The 13,451-nt window shown below is 42.0% G+C and overlaps 6 protein-coding genes across 10 annotated transcripts; 3 read left to right on the top strand and 3 right to left on the bottom strand.

Annotated features, from left to right (window-relative positions):
* The first annotated feature begins 48 nt into the window (after positions 1-48).
* Positions 49-1,961, top strand: DEF8 (differentially expressed in FDCP 8 homolog). Its single transcript, XM_018007518.2, has 2 exons — positions 49-1,027; positions 1,087-1,961. Exons 1-2 carry the CDS (start codon positions 328-330, stop codon positions 1,818-1,820), a joined length of 1,434 nt encoding a protein of 477 aa, XP_017863007.1. The 5' UTR covers positions 49-327; the 3' UTR covers positions 1,821-1,961.
* On the bottom strand, positions 1,837-4,836 carry LOC108613793 (protein KRI1 homolog). The gene is made up of 4 exons (XM_018007515.2): positions 4,667-4,836; positions 3,100-4,598; positions 2,879-3,042; positions 1,837-2,824 (listed from the first exon to the last, which is right to left on the bottom strand). The coding sequence occupies exons 1-4, from the start codon at positions 4,782-4,784 to the stop codon at positions 1,984-1,986; spliced, it is 2,622 nt and encodes an 873-aa protein (XP_017863004.1). The 5' UTR covers positions 4,785-4,836; the 3' UTR covers positions 1,837-1,983.
* Positions 4,837-4,970: 134 nt separating this feature from the next.
* Atg12 (Autophagy-related 12) lies at positions 4,971-5,678 on the top strand. The gene is made up of 3 exons (XM_018007524.2): positions 4,971-5,112; positions 5,184-5,320; positions 5,384-5,678. Exons 1-3 carry the CDS (start codon positions 5,028-5,030, stop codon positions 5,504-5,506), a joined length of 345 nt encoding a protein of 114 aa, XP_017863013.1. The 5' UTR covers positions 4,971-5,027; the 3' UTR covers positions 5,507-5,678.
* Positions 5,601-6,539, bottom strand: ND-SGDH (NADH dehydrogenase (ubiquinone) SGDH subunit). Its single transcript, XM_018007523.2, has 4 exons — positions 6,396-6,539; positions 6,076-6,305; positions 5,908-6,014; positions 5,601-5,854 (listed from the first exon to the last, which is right to left on the bottom strand). Exons 1-4 carry the CDS (start codon positions 6,478-6,480, stop codon positions 5,716-5,718), a joined length of 561 nt encoding a protein of 186 aa, XP_017863012.1. The 5' UTR covers positions 6,481-6,539; the 3' UTR covers positions 5,601-5,715.
* Positions 6,540-6,720: 181 nt separating this feature from the next.
* On the top strand, positions 6,721-10,859 carry RhoGAP68F (Rho GTPase activating protein at 68F). 5 transcript variants are annotated; one of them, XM_089467283.1, is made up of 7 exons: positions 6,764-6,876; positions 8,154-8,249; positions 8,853-8,886; positions 8,978-9,103; positions 9,182-9,217; positions 9,266-9,473; positions 9,535-10,859. In XM_089467283.1, exons 5-7 carry the CDS (start codon positions 9,190-9,192, stop codon positions 10,538-10,540), a joined length of 1,242 nt encoding a protein of 413 aa, XP_089323409.1. In that variant the 5' UTR covers positions 6,764-6,876; positions 8,154-8,249; positions 8,853-8,886; positions 8,978-9,103; positions 9,182-9,189; the 3' UTR covers positions 10,541-10,859. The 5 variants fall into 5 exon arrangements, with proteins under 5 accessions (XP_089323407.1, XP_017863009.1, XP_089323409.1 ...); XM_089467282.1 differs by lacking the exon at positions 6,764-6,876 and adding an exon at positions 6,962-7,108; XM_089467284.1 differs by lacking the exon at positions 6,764-6,876 and adding an exon at positions 7,003-7,021.
* A 355-nt stretch (positions 10,860-11,214) lies between these two features.
* Positions 11,215-13,380, bottom strand: eIF3l (eukaryotic translation initiation factor 3 subunit l). The gene is made up of 4 exons (XM_018007516.2): positions 13,221-13,380; positions 12,583-13,061; positions 11,550-12,522; positions 11,215-11,487 (listed from the first exon to the last, which is right to left on the bottom strand). Exons 1-4 carry the CDS (start codon positions 13,248-13,250, stop codon positions 11,353-11,355), a joined length of 1,617 nt encoding a protein of 538 aa, XP_017863005.1. The 5' UTR covers positions 13,251-13,380; the 3' UTR covers positions 11,215-11,352.
* Between the last annotated feature and the right edge of the window lie 71 nt (positions 13,381-13,451).

Here is a 13,451-nt window from a genome sequence, read left to right as displayed (position 1 = left end):
GTGCTGTTATGTTAAGCCAATGTTATGTTACGTGACTGTTAACAATATTTGTCTGTTCATATGTCCGCCAAAAAATATGAATCAAAGTACCTTTATAAATTGCATGACATTGTGAAATAAAAAAGATAAGATATTAAGAAATGGTTGAATTTAATGATAATATGCTTTATAATTTGAATGACAGACAAGTGCTTAATAGTATTTTTACTTAACAACATTCTTGTATTTTTACCATTGTTTAATAGGGCAACACTGTTCAGTTGCCAAACAAAGGCGTAAGTGCAGATGAGTAAATAAATTGTAACTTTTGCGCTGTTTGCTTGCAAGATGAGCTCCTGGCGTGAGAGTATAACCAATTTACCGACTGCAGTTGCACAATTTGTCAACGAAAGTACATCGACAGCTAGTAGCTATCTAAATTTGTCACATTCAAGCTCCACTGTCTCCGAGGAGAGTGCTCCACAGCATACGGACTACAAGGCGTTGCCCATTCCCGCATCTCTGGTGAAGGAACAGTGGCGCTTGATATTCACCTCAGATGCCAACAGCCAGGACTTACAGGCTGCCATTGCGCATTGTCGCGATCTTGTCCTGCTGAGTGATGAATGCAGTGAGGAACGTCGGTGGCTGGTGCGGCATTTGGTGGACTTGCGCTATTCGCTGCAGGAGCTGGAAGAGGCACAGGCGGTGGCCAACACGGATGTAGTGGTATTGAATGCCATTAAGTCGGTGGTGGGACACCATTTTGTACCACATCATCCAAACACACGTAACCGCCTACAGGCAGCTGCCAAACGCTACTATTGTGATCATTGTGCCGGGATTATTTGGCGAGTGGTGCAGGCGGCCTACATCTGCAGCGATTGCAGCTACCTGGTTCACCAAAAATGCATTGACAGTGTGCAGCGTGTGTGTGCTCATGTGCTGGCCTCCGATCGTCAATATCCGATTGCCGATATTTGCCCAGAGATTGGCTTAGCCGCCCAGCGTTATAAATGTGCCGAGTGCTCGACTCTGCTTAATTTCAGTAACTAGCAGAGCATCGTTATCTGTAGCCTACCAGCTAATCGGAAACATTTCTTGCAGAGAATTCCTGGATTGAGCCACGCCTCTGCGACTATCGCGGTCTCTACTACTGTCCTTCGTGCCACTGGAATGATAGCTTTATTGTGCCTGCTCGTATAGTGCACAACTGGGACTTTACGCCGAGGAAAGTCTCGCGAACCGGTCTCCAAGAGATTCAGTTGTTCCTTGATAAGCCGCTCATCCGTCTGGAGGAGGAGAACCCCAAGTTATTTGTCTTCTTAGAGAAGCTCTGTACTGTTAAGAAATTGCGTCAGAATCTGGTGCATATGCGACACTATCTAGCTGCCTGCAAAGACGCTGCCGAGCAGAAGCTCGTGGATCAACAGTTGGGCAGACGCCGACATTTAGCGCAGTCCAATGAGTTCTACTCAATTGGTGATCTAGTGCAGGTTGAATCGGGTGTCTTAGCTGAATTCCTGCAAGGCGTCTTCAAGGTCTTTGGCAGCCATATACGTAGCTGTGAAATGTGCCTAGCGAAGGCGTACATCTGCGAGATCTGCAGCAACAACGAAGTGATATTCCCCTTTGACGATGGCTGCATCAAGTGTGATCAATGCAATTCCATTTACCATCGTGTGTGCTTCACCCGGAAGAACATGATATGCCCGAAATGTGTGCGCATCCAGGAGCGACGCCTACAATTGCAACGTGATTTAAGCAAACAGTCGAAAAAGGGAGAGGATGAAAATGCGGAAGACTCTGACTCCGCCTTGGAACCAGTGGACACCACGTAACCCAACCACTTTAAAGTTTATTGTTTTTAATTTGTATCTGTTTAACGGTTTTTAATATGTTTTTATGTACATAATGATAAGACTATATTGCAGCAGCGAGTGCCCAATATATATATATATATAGTATATACAATACCAATACCAGTCTTCCTCTATAGACTGCTCACTGCGCTTTCTTTCCATACTTTTGCCGATTGTGAAACTTGCGCGGATTAATGCCGTAGGCCTTGAGCCGATCATCGCTGATGCCGTTGGGATTAGAATTATTCGCTTTGCCTTTGGTTTTAAAGTCTCGCTTAGAACGTGGTGCTTCGCTTTTATTGCCTGCTTTCTTAAATGGATTTGCGCCTGTTGATTGAGCTGGTTGCTGTCCTGGAGCATGTTGCTTTCTTGAAACTTTTTGCTGTCCTGGAGCTTGTTTCTGCCTTGGACCTTTCGGAGGCCTTGAGGCTTGTTGCGGCCTCTGAGTTTGTTGAGGCCTTGGAGCTTGTTGCTTTTTGAAAGGATTGCTGTTTGCATCATTTCCCTTGACATCATTTTTGTTAAGCACTTGTTTTTTAGCAAATGGATTGTTCGAGTTGTCCTTGTTTGCCACCTGTTTATCTGTTTGCGGCTTCTGTTTTTCGAACTTTTTCTTTTTAGCTGGCGGTGTTCCATTCGTTGCAGCCGGCGCCCCATTCGCTTCATTCGAAGTCTTCAGTGCCTGCTTATCCTTTTCAATCTTCTGTCTTTTGGCAGGTATTTCACTAGATGTTGCTTCTTCCTTCTTGATAAGAGCTGAACTCTCCTGCTCCTCATTCTTAACTGGAGCTGGGGCTGTTGCACTTGGTGTTGCCGCTGCAGCTGCAGCTGCCGCTTTTCTTTTTAGCCGTTTTCGCTTGGACTTCGATAGGGTTTCTGTGGGCAGCTTTTCTGCAGCTGGCGCAGCAGGCTGCTCATTGGAGTCCGCTTTAACAACTAGTTGGGTTCCATCTTGTGCACCACTTTCCTCTTCATCATCGGAGCTGCAAATATGCTTAGTCTTAGCACAAGATTTTTTTTATTGTTCATACTCTTACCCATCGCCGTATAAGCTTTTGAAAATCTTTCGCTTAAGATCCTCGTTCTTGGCTTTCATCTTGTACAAGCGCTGCTCTCTTTTCTCCACATGTTCAGGACGGTTTTGCACAGCCTTCTTAAGACTGGCCCACTGGTTGAGTTCCTTGTTCTTAGCCAACAGGATCTGAAAGTATAAAAAGATTAAGATCCTTCTAGCAAGACATTATTATTCATCACTAACCTCCTCGATTGTTAAACCAAAATCATTCGGCGTCGTCTCCACGTACTTAAAACGACAAGGTTGGTCGCCCACTATGTCCTCATAGTCCAGTTTGTAGTATTCATCAATATAGTCACCATAAGTCTGTTCGTCATCTGGATTAAACGGCGGTTTCTCTGCTTGAATCATTTCCATGAAACGATTGCGTCGTCCCTTGCGACCTTTTCGACTCCGAGTATTTTCGATCAGCTCCTGTTGCAGTTGTTGCTTGGAGGAGACTGGATCATAATCACAGTCCATATTAAAATCATCGTCTTCGCAATGGCCCTCGTCATCCTGCCCGTTGTATTGCTTTGGATCGTAGTTATCCCAGTCCTCAATTGCCAATTCTTCAATATCTGAAGGACACTCTGGCTTTTCTTCGCCCTCATCCACTTCGTAGTACTCATCATTGAATATTTCCTGCATGCGTCGATCGTGTGCTTCCGGGTCGAAATCCTCCTCCAGTTCCTCATCCTTAAAGCCCAGCTCATCGTTACCCGTAACTGCCTTTAGTTTGCGTATTTTCTCTTCAATCTCTTTGCGTTTCATTTCCTTGATCAAATCCAATTCCTTCATCTTTTGCAATTTCTCCTGCTCCTTGCGCTGCTTTATCTCCTTACGTTTTTCCTTGCGTGTATCGTCCTTGCGACGAAGCGACTGTTCAATTGTCCTTGGATAACGCTTGATAAAATCTGCATCTGGCTCCTCGAAACGAAAATTGTATTTCTGCTCAAACTCCGCCTGTTTCTCCAGCTCCTTCTCGTCATCCGACAATGGTGTGCTCTCTCCCACGATCTCGTCGTACGTAGGAATTTCGGATTCATTCGTGTTGGCATAGCCCTTATTGAGTATGTAGTCACGCAGAAAACTCTCTCCTTGAGTCAACTTGTTGCTACTCCAGTATTGCTTGAGTGGAGCCAACTGTTGCTTTGCGTTTGCGTCAATCTCTGCATCCGCCTGCTTGCCGGCCAGCCATTTAGCAAAGTCTGCGTCCTCGGTATCGGTTTGCGCCTGAGTTTTGGTGCGCTTCTTAAAGATGCCACCAAATTCCTCATCTTCTTCGTCATCATCTTCACGGTTCATAACGCTCTTGAACTCTGCCTTGAGACGTCTTTCCTCCTCCACAGCTGTGGGCGACTGCGCCCGCTCGAATTGTTTTTCCGTCTGTGCCTCATCGTCCGAGCTCTCAAATTTTCCATTGTGCTCCAAGATAACTTTGCGCTCGTAATCTTTTAAGGTTACCGGTTTACTCTTGCTGGATTTCTTTTTGGGTGCATCTTCATCGTCGTTGCTTTCGCTGTCCGCCTTTTCATTGAAGAAACGTGTTTCCTTGTCGTATATGCGAGGATCTTTGCTTTTTAGCGAAGCAAGAGTTTTGAAAAACTCTTGATCAAACTTAACATCCACTTCATCCTCATCGGAGGACTCGCTATCGCTGTCTAGCTCCGACTCTGAGATATCTAGACCCCGATCCTTATCTGAAAGAAGCCACAATATTAGAAACATCTAAAGAGATCTTCGCATGAAAGATCAATAGGTATTTTACACTTCTGTAACAGCTCCTTTTTGCGCAAAACATTATACGAGTTGGCATAGTCCTGATTAGTAGATAATTGTAGATCGTCCGCATCATCGTCAGAGCCATCAAACAATTTGTTATTCATTATAAACAATAATTCTTTAACGTTTATTAGTAAAAAGCCAGCACGTGTGTTCGTTGAGTAAACTAAACTGGTTCTATAGAATAAAATGAGCTGGTATTTCTGAAGTGCCGAAAATAACCAGTTCCGGTCTAGTTCCCGCTGCAGCCCTGGTTAAAATAATTCTTAAACAAAAGGCAATAAATGCAGAGCTGATTAAAATACAAAATATAAAATTAAATAGCGTGATTTACAACATTCCAAACAATGACGGACACGGAGGAACCGCAAGCTCCCACAACAACATCAACGACATCCGTTGCAGCACCCCCCGACAAGGATTCAGCAAAAAGTAAGATGCAGCCATTGCTTCCTCGAACACCTGCTCACTGCACAATGTTTTGTTTTTCTTATCGCTTTTAGTTTGCATTCTGCTAAACGCAACTGGCAACGTGCCCATTATAAAGAAACGCACATGGACCGTTGATCCCAACAAAACAGTCAGTTGGATACAGAAGTTTATACACAAATTCCTCAAACTCGATGCCAACGAACAAATTGTACGTATACAAGCGGATCTTTCTAAACTTCCCAGTTTTTAATTCATATTTTGATTTGAGCAGTTTTTATATGTAAATCAAACATTTGCACCTGCGCCGGACCAGATCATCAAAAACCTGTACGAATGCCACGGTACCAATGGTAAATTGGTTTTATACTATTGCAAGAATCAAGCATGGGGCTAAACCTGGATATGCGGGTGGCTACTTAAATAAGTATTTATTTGTTAACTTTTATGTTTATGTTATGTTAATTGTATAGGAATTGACGCTGGAAAAATCTTATAAATTTCACATTTTTATTTCCCTCAAAGAGAGGTCTTAATTACGTCTATTAAAGGACCACATTTGAAAACAATTTCGTGTATTCAATAAGATTTAAATAGGCTAACGGCTTAGTCGCCACGCAGTGCTTCCAGCTCATCGGCTGCCTCCTTGGATATTCTGTGATATTTGGCTACAGATGGGCGATAATAATAGGCTTGGTAGTCGTTGCGTTCGGACATCTTTTTGCGAATCTCTTCCTCGAGCAGGCTGTGGAGGTAATTGTTAACAATGCAGACTGTATTGGGTTTCTATAGTCTTACCGAAGTTGCGCCTTTTCGTTCTCTTCAAAGATGTTGTGCAGCGCTTTCTCGTATTCCTGTTGCTGCGAGGTTAGAATATACCGAGCAATAAACCGGGAAATTGGATTCTAAAAAAGCGAAACACACATTTAATATGAGCAAGTACAATAAAGATCACGTTAACAGCACCTTCTCGTATTCCCAATGCTTGGGTTCGTAGCCTTCAGGGATTTCGGCCAACTGCGAGGGTCCCACGAAGATGTTTGCATATAACACCAGAGCGGTGATCGGCAGTACGCCAATCATTACGTAAAAGTGCATTAGATCCTTGAATTTGTCCCATTGAAAGCGTGAGGGCTTAATGGTCATGTGATGGTGTTCATGATCACCTCCCATTCGGCGCAATTGCTGCTGCAGGGCTAAAATGGAGATCCATGGAAACATATTTGTGGTTGCGTAATGCAGGCTGTGTTTACACCCTCATCTGATGCATTCGCAGTTGTGCTTACCATTCCTTGTGGCAGGTGTCAGCAGTACAGCCCTATTCTTGGCGAATTGTGCCGCTGGCAGCAGCAAACGGCTCCAACCAACCATTTTTATGAAATTTTACGCTATTGTGCTTTATACCAAAATAACGTGAACGTCGGTCAGTCAAAACAAGGGCTGGCGTAGCAGATATGTTTTATATATCGATACCATCGATTGCAACTTGACGAAAGTTTTATTTATTTGTAATCTTAAATAATAGAATAAATAATATATAATAAGAAATGTATCATCTTTTCGTATGTGATATTTATTAACATGATAACTATTAAATTGAAAAGTGATATCATTACCATTTACTCTGCAGCCCTGACATATGGCATTGCTTTATTACTTGCCAGCCCTGCTCTGGCGCAGAGTTAAACATACAAACTTTTTGTCTGGACTCGAAATTCTGTTGCGATTTTGTTTTTGGAATATTTTGAAGATTAAACGTTATAATAGGTAAATATTCAAGTGTTAATCTTAAGCAACAGAAAGCAAAGCAAAGTCAGACAATAAAATTTTCAAATTGTGTATTGTGAAGTACGTTTTCCTCTCATTGTGCCGTTGCGCTGTTGCTGATAAAAAGCTCTTTGACAATAATAAAGTAAATAATACTATATGTGTCTGTTCGGGGTTGTATCTAATGCGCAATTCCCATATGATAAGTGATTTTTAATGTTTACAAAGTTAAGTACGTAATGAATTTACGCAAAAACGAAAAACTGCAAATTGTTACATTTGCATACATACACACACACACACACTTATGCACACAATGTATATGTTTTCTAATGTCTCTATGCAGATACAGTGACGCACAAAATAGTATGAATGGTACAAGCTTTTGATAAATATTTAAGCAAATCTGAAGTAATACGTGTTTATGTTTTTAAGCGTGACTTAAAAATAATGACTTTTTAAATGCTTGCGTCGCAGCAAGTTTATATATGTGGCTGCTTTTGTGTGTGTATGTATATATGTACATGCAAATACTGTAGTTTATTTTGGTGGTGGGCGTAGGCGTCGCCGCCATTCTCCCTCTTTCCACTTTGCGTGCTTAGCTTCGGCCTCGGCTCGACTTAACTTTACCGAAGCAAGAATAACCTATTGTCAGTAAGCGTAAATCAATTGTTTTTGATGTCGTTGCTGTTATTGTTGTTGTTGTATTGGTGATAAAGTAGAATATGAATCAGCGCTCAACATTAACATCATCAGCAGCAACAGCAGGAGCAGCAGAGCAGCAGCGGAGGCCGTGTTAGAGGTGGGAACAGCGTGCGATAAGAGCAAGAAGCAAGTTTATAAGCATGTTGTTGCTGTAGTTGTTACGAGTTCGACAGAGTCGCGGCAAGGTGTGACGTCATCTGAATAGTTGTTATACACCCAATTTTGGCTAATGTATTCGAATTGTAGTTTCTGCAATACAGTGTTCAAAAGTGTCAGTGTATAAGTATTTTATAACTCTATTTATAACATAGCAAATAATTGTAGTTGTTCCCTTAGCTCAAACTCGTATCTTATCAGCAAGCAAACTTAACTTATCCATCCTAAACTTTTTTACTGTATACAGAGTAACAGATATTCCAATATATACCCGACTAGCTAAGAGCTTTAACTACTTGAACTATACGATCAGATCTTAACGGTTATAGCTGTATTTAGTAGCTATTACTTCTGTTAACGGTGTGTTTAACACTCTAATATACCCAACCTCTATTTGTTTTCTTTAATTTTGCCAGGTGTCGCCGTTTAACAATCAGCAAATTTATCACAACGACAAAAACCTCTCACTGAGGCAATGGATGTCAATTCACGTTTCCCAGCGCGATTACCAGGTAAGACCCGCTGCCTAACAGTCTGTAGGCACCCTATTTTTTAATTTCAGTTTGTAATTATATAAACATAAATCTGTTAACAATTTGTTTACGTTCTTACCTTTGCTTTTTTCTGGCTTTCTAAAAAAAAAGTAAATAAATAAAATGAGTCTCGAATGCTTTAGCGCTCGCTTAAGAATTAAACGTTAGCTGTAACTGTAAACCAAAAAAGTAAAGAATGCCTTGCTTTAGACTAACCTTATACTCCCCGCCCCCCAAACATTGTTTGTGCTACTAACTAACTAACCCAAATTGAGCATTTACTATAATATCTCATGCCTATTCCTAGTGATGTCTCACTGTATATAGAACGTACATTAAACAAAACATACAAAAAACATGCATCAAATCGTACAGTTTTACTACTAGTTGTTTTTTGTAGCTGCGCTGTTTGCTATTTGTTTACTGTTGTACTTTGTGTGTGGCTTAGTCTTCTTCTCTTTGTAAATAACCGAAATTGAAACTAAGAAACGTTTTGAAGCCCCCTCCGAAATAACTCATGAAATTCTTTCTGATTCATATTTATTCACTTACACAAATCCGAACTCTAACTTCTTGCCTAAGGCCGACAAAATACTTAAGTGAAAAGCATTAACTTGTAAGATTACATCTCTGAAATTTGTAACCACTCCAAAAGTAACCCTAAGAGATTAATAAATTCTTTTTATCTCTTATCGAAAAACGCGAAGGGCCCGCCATTAGCTCAGTTGTGGGTAACTCTGACGAGCCGCTGCCCAGTCTATCCGATCTGCATGACTGCGAGCCCAAGCTGGAGTTTGATGATACCGAGCTGTTGTCCCCAGCGCCCCTAGAGAGTAAGAACTATTTGCATATAATGTGCGCTCACAGACAATGAGCAAGGGAATGACTAAACACTTGCTTTTTATTCACAGAAGATGTTATGGTCGGCGATTTTGTGCTAGCCGATGGTAAGTTAAGCTCGGTGTAATTGAGCATGACGTTGTAAACGTTTGCAGATCCGTTTCCAGATCCCGAACTTGAGACAGAAGAGGCACCAAATCCCCTAGAGGACGACTTTGAAGACCAGCTGCGTGAGCAGTCCGAGAACTTTCAGGGTAACAAGAACAAATGCGACTTCCTGGGCACTGATAAACAAGGTCGTCACATTTTTGGCATTTACGCCTCGCGCTTTCCCGAAAAGTCGCAACTCGAAGGTTTTGTGCGGTAAATTTAGGTAATATCTTATCATTAAATAATAAACTAATAAATTTCTTTAATTCACCAGACAAGTCATCAAAGAGATTGAACCGTTTGTGGAGAACGACTATATACTCGTCTACTTTCATCAGGGTCTCAAGGAGGACAATAAGCCCTCGGCGCAATTTCTGTGGAACTCGTACAAGGAGCTGGATCGTAATTTTCGTAAAAACTTAAAGACTTTGTATGTGGTGCATCCGACGTGGTTTATACGCGTCATTTGGAACTTCTTCAGTCCATTCATCAGCGATAAGTTTCGCAAAAAGCTAGTCTACATCTCCAGCCTCGATGAGCTACGTCAGGCTTTGGGCCTGAACAAGCTCAAGCTGCCGGACACCATTTGCGACTTCGACCATAAACTGAATCCGAGTCGTGGCCGCGCATCGCAGCCAGCAGCACCCAATGGGCGGCCAACGATGCAGTTTGGCGTGACCTTGAAGTTCATCGTTATGCACAGTCCATGCCTGAATTCCATACCGCCGATTGTGCGGAAGTGTGTGGACTCGCTCTCGATCACGGGCGTCATCGACACGGAAGGTATTTTCCGGCGTTCCGGCAATCATAGTGAGATTATGGCTCTCAAGGAGCGCGTCAATCGTGGCGAAGACGTGGACTTAAGCAACGTCAATGTGCATGTCATAGCGGGTCTGCTCAAGAGTTTCCTACGGGACCTCGCCGAACCACTGCTTACCTTCGAGCTGTACGATGATGTGACCAAGTTCCTAGACTGGCCCAAGGAGGAGCGTTCGAGGAACGTTACCCAGCTGATACGTGAAAAACTGCCCGAAGAGAATTACGAGCTATTCAAATACCTTGTGGACTTTTTGGTGCGAGTTGTGGACTGTGCGGATCTCAACAAAATGACCTCATCGAACCTGGCTATTGTATTTGGTCCGAATTTCTTGTGGTCCGGCCGCACGAACACGTCCCTCGAGGAGATAGCACCGATCAATGCATTTGTTGACTTTGTGCTGCAGAATCACAAGGCTATCTATCTGATTGATGTTAATCAGCGCACGGTCAGTGTCGATTAGCGGAATAGCTGACGAACCCACACAAAAGAAGTCCATAATTTGTAAATTGTTTCATTAAGTGTTTAGCCTATAAGCCCGTCAAGGGGAGCACAGTGAAAAACGCAAGCGTTGTTTCGTGTATAAAGTGTGTTAAATCTTAAGTTGAAAATATTTTAACTCTCCTCTTTTTTTTAAATCTATTATTATTGTAATTGTGTGCAAATGCGGAAGCTGTTTCTCGTGTTCTGCGCCTATTTTAATCTCCCTTAACTATATACTCTTTCCCCTTAATTACTTATTTAACATATTAAAATCAAGCATAGTTAATTTACCAAAGAAATTTGTACGGTGTTTTATAAAACAGAAGCAGATGCCGAACGAAATATGAAGATTTTAATTTTATACAGCAATACGCACATTCCAAACTAAAAACTTAAGCTGCTGAATTTGCAAAAATTGCGAGCACCTGGCGGAGAGATCTGTCGGAAATTGTAGAAAACTCACAAAACATAATAGGAGTAGATTATTGAATTTCCTTATAGTAATACAAATTTTATATTACAAAAAAAAAAAAAAAAAAAAAAAAAAAAAAAAAAAAAAAAAAAAAAATGGTATTGTTAAAGAAAATAAACTAAATGTTAAACTTTAAAACCTTTTTCGAATTCGGGAAAATTATGCGGGTTGATATAAACATATTATTTTGTTTTGACCTTTCGCTGCGCCGCTGCGCATTTGAAATTTGTTTTTTTATTGGTACCAAAACTGAATCAATCCAAATGGAATATATAGTTATATAGTTCACGTACGATTACAATGTAATTGGGCTTTAGTGTTTAAATGTTGATGTTCTTCAGCTTGCGATTCAGGTCGTTAAATTTCATTATCTTACGCACAAAGAAATCGCCGTAGCGATGTGATACCTTTGTATCAGCAATATGAATCATATCATCGTCAATATAAAAATCGAGCTGTAATGAAGATGACGAGTTGTAAATATATTTCGATTTAGTGATTTTCTTTCATTACTCACCTCCGAGCCGGATTTGAAGGTGCCCTCAAGTCCACTGGGACCTTTACTCCAGACCAAATTGCGCATCTTGTGCTTGAAGCAGAGCAAACGTATCAGCAGCTTTGACACATCATCCTCACTTGCATTGGGATCGATGAAGGAAGCCAGTTTGGTCAGTGGCAATGTGGTGTAGAGCTTCAGATAAGAGCGGGTAGTGGGCAAATCCTTTTGCTGGCGCACTTCATCCATGAAAACCAGCAATTGATGCTCCATGGGATCCTTCACATAGTCCTCCATGGGCGCATCTGCTGCCGGTGGGCAGGGGCTAACAAAACGTGGGCATGCAAAAACAAAGAACGATTTGAAGACCTCGAGATCGCCGCACTGCATCTTGAACATGGCATCATGGTAGTTCTTCTCGCGCAAAACTTGTTGAATGGATTCATCAATGCACTGGGGATGCAGAACCAGACAAATGGCCAACAGATGATACATCTGCTCTGCCTGCTTGTTGATTTGATCGTTCTGGTAGCTGCGCGTGCTATACAGCTGCTTGGTGCGCTGAATATATAGCAGGATGTCGGAGAACGTGCGTATGGCATCCGCATAGCGACGCATCATCATATAGGCGAAGCCCACATAATAGGACGTGGATATCTGACAGGCGGGTATATGCGAGTAGGCCGATTTCTTGTGGATTTCAATGGGTTCCAACACCTTGATAGCCTGATAGTAATCACCCAACAGGGAGTGCACACGCAGCAGACCAACAAGAGAGAAGTAGCCGAGCATCTTGTAAAAGCCAAGTTTGCCGAAGTCGCCAGCCACAGTTTGTGGATCGTTGCCCTGAGAGATGGCCTCCAATTGCTTCTTGATGTTGGAGATATCGACCAGCGAGTGCAACACATTCAGAATACACAAAATGCTCCACACGTTGCTATGATTCACGCACAGCTGCTGAATCTCATCCTGCGACTTGTCCGTCAAACGTGCACTGTGGAGAACAATTTATATAATACTTTTCCTTTGTTTTAACTATCGCTGACCAACTTACCGATATTGCGCAAAGTTCTGGAACTGATAAACAAACTCATCCACCAACTCCCACAGCCAGATGTCGGGCAATTCTAGCATGACAGGATTTGGAGAAGAAATGATTAGATTGAAGAAATCACAATAGTTGAAGAAAGAGTTAATGCGTTGCTCCAGCTTCGGGCCACCCGGAATACGAGCGTGTATGTGACGATAGTAAAGCTCCTTGTACAGTATAAGAAAAACCTTGTCGTTGTCCACAATCGCACCCACTTCCTGCTCTTCTGGCCAGGCACTCTTGTCGAAATGATGATCGCTGATCTGCGGGAATGTGTTCTCATACATATTTTGTATGTCATAGAGATTCCCCTCTTTGATCGCCTGGCAGAAGTTCATGAGAAAGAATTTCACATTATCCGGCATGCGGTTGGCGTAGAAGGTGCGCTCGTACTCCATATCCAGCTGTGGATCGCCGGTGTGCGCATAATCATCGTAGAAGTCCTGTAAGAGAAGTTTATTTTCTTAGTTTTGTATTTCTGATTTATTTTTGTTGACGGTGGCGGGTCACAAAAAGTTGGGTTATGTTATTCCGGATCTTTGTTGACTTGCACTTATTGCAAATACACCGCATGCAGTTGGGTTGATGCAGCAATCACTTACCGTGTTACCAAAGTCGTCACCGCCGTACATTTTTGCTTTTTAACTATCTACTGTTTGACACAAAACCAAAATACTTTGCAACGTCTGACAAACACGCCAACAAATTTTTCTGGCGTAGCAGAAAGGGAGCGTAACGTAATGTGATGCGCTTTACGTAACGCATAAATGAGTAACGCAACGCAAAAAAATACACTCGATGTAGTGATGTTAAGAGAATTATTATCGACTATA

Source organism: Drosophila arizonae, chromosome 4 (assembly GCF_054131065.1).
Source record: "Drosophila arizonae isolate 15081-1271.41 chromosome 4, UAZ_ARI_1.0, whole genome shotgun sequence".
Classification (NCBI taxonomy): Eukaryota; Metazoa; Arthropoda; class Insecta; order Diptera; family Drosophilidae; genus Drosophila; species Drosophila arizonae.
Note: the sequence above shows the minus strand (reverse complement) of the source record. Positions and strands in the feature narration are given on the sequence as shown.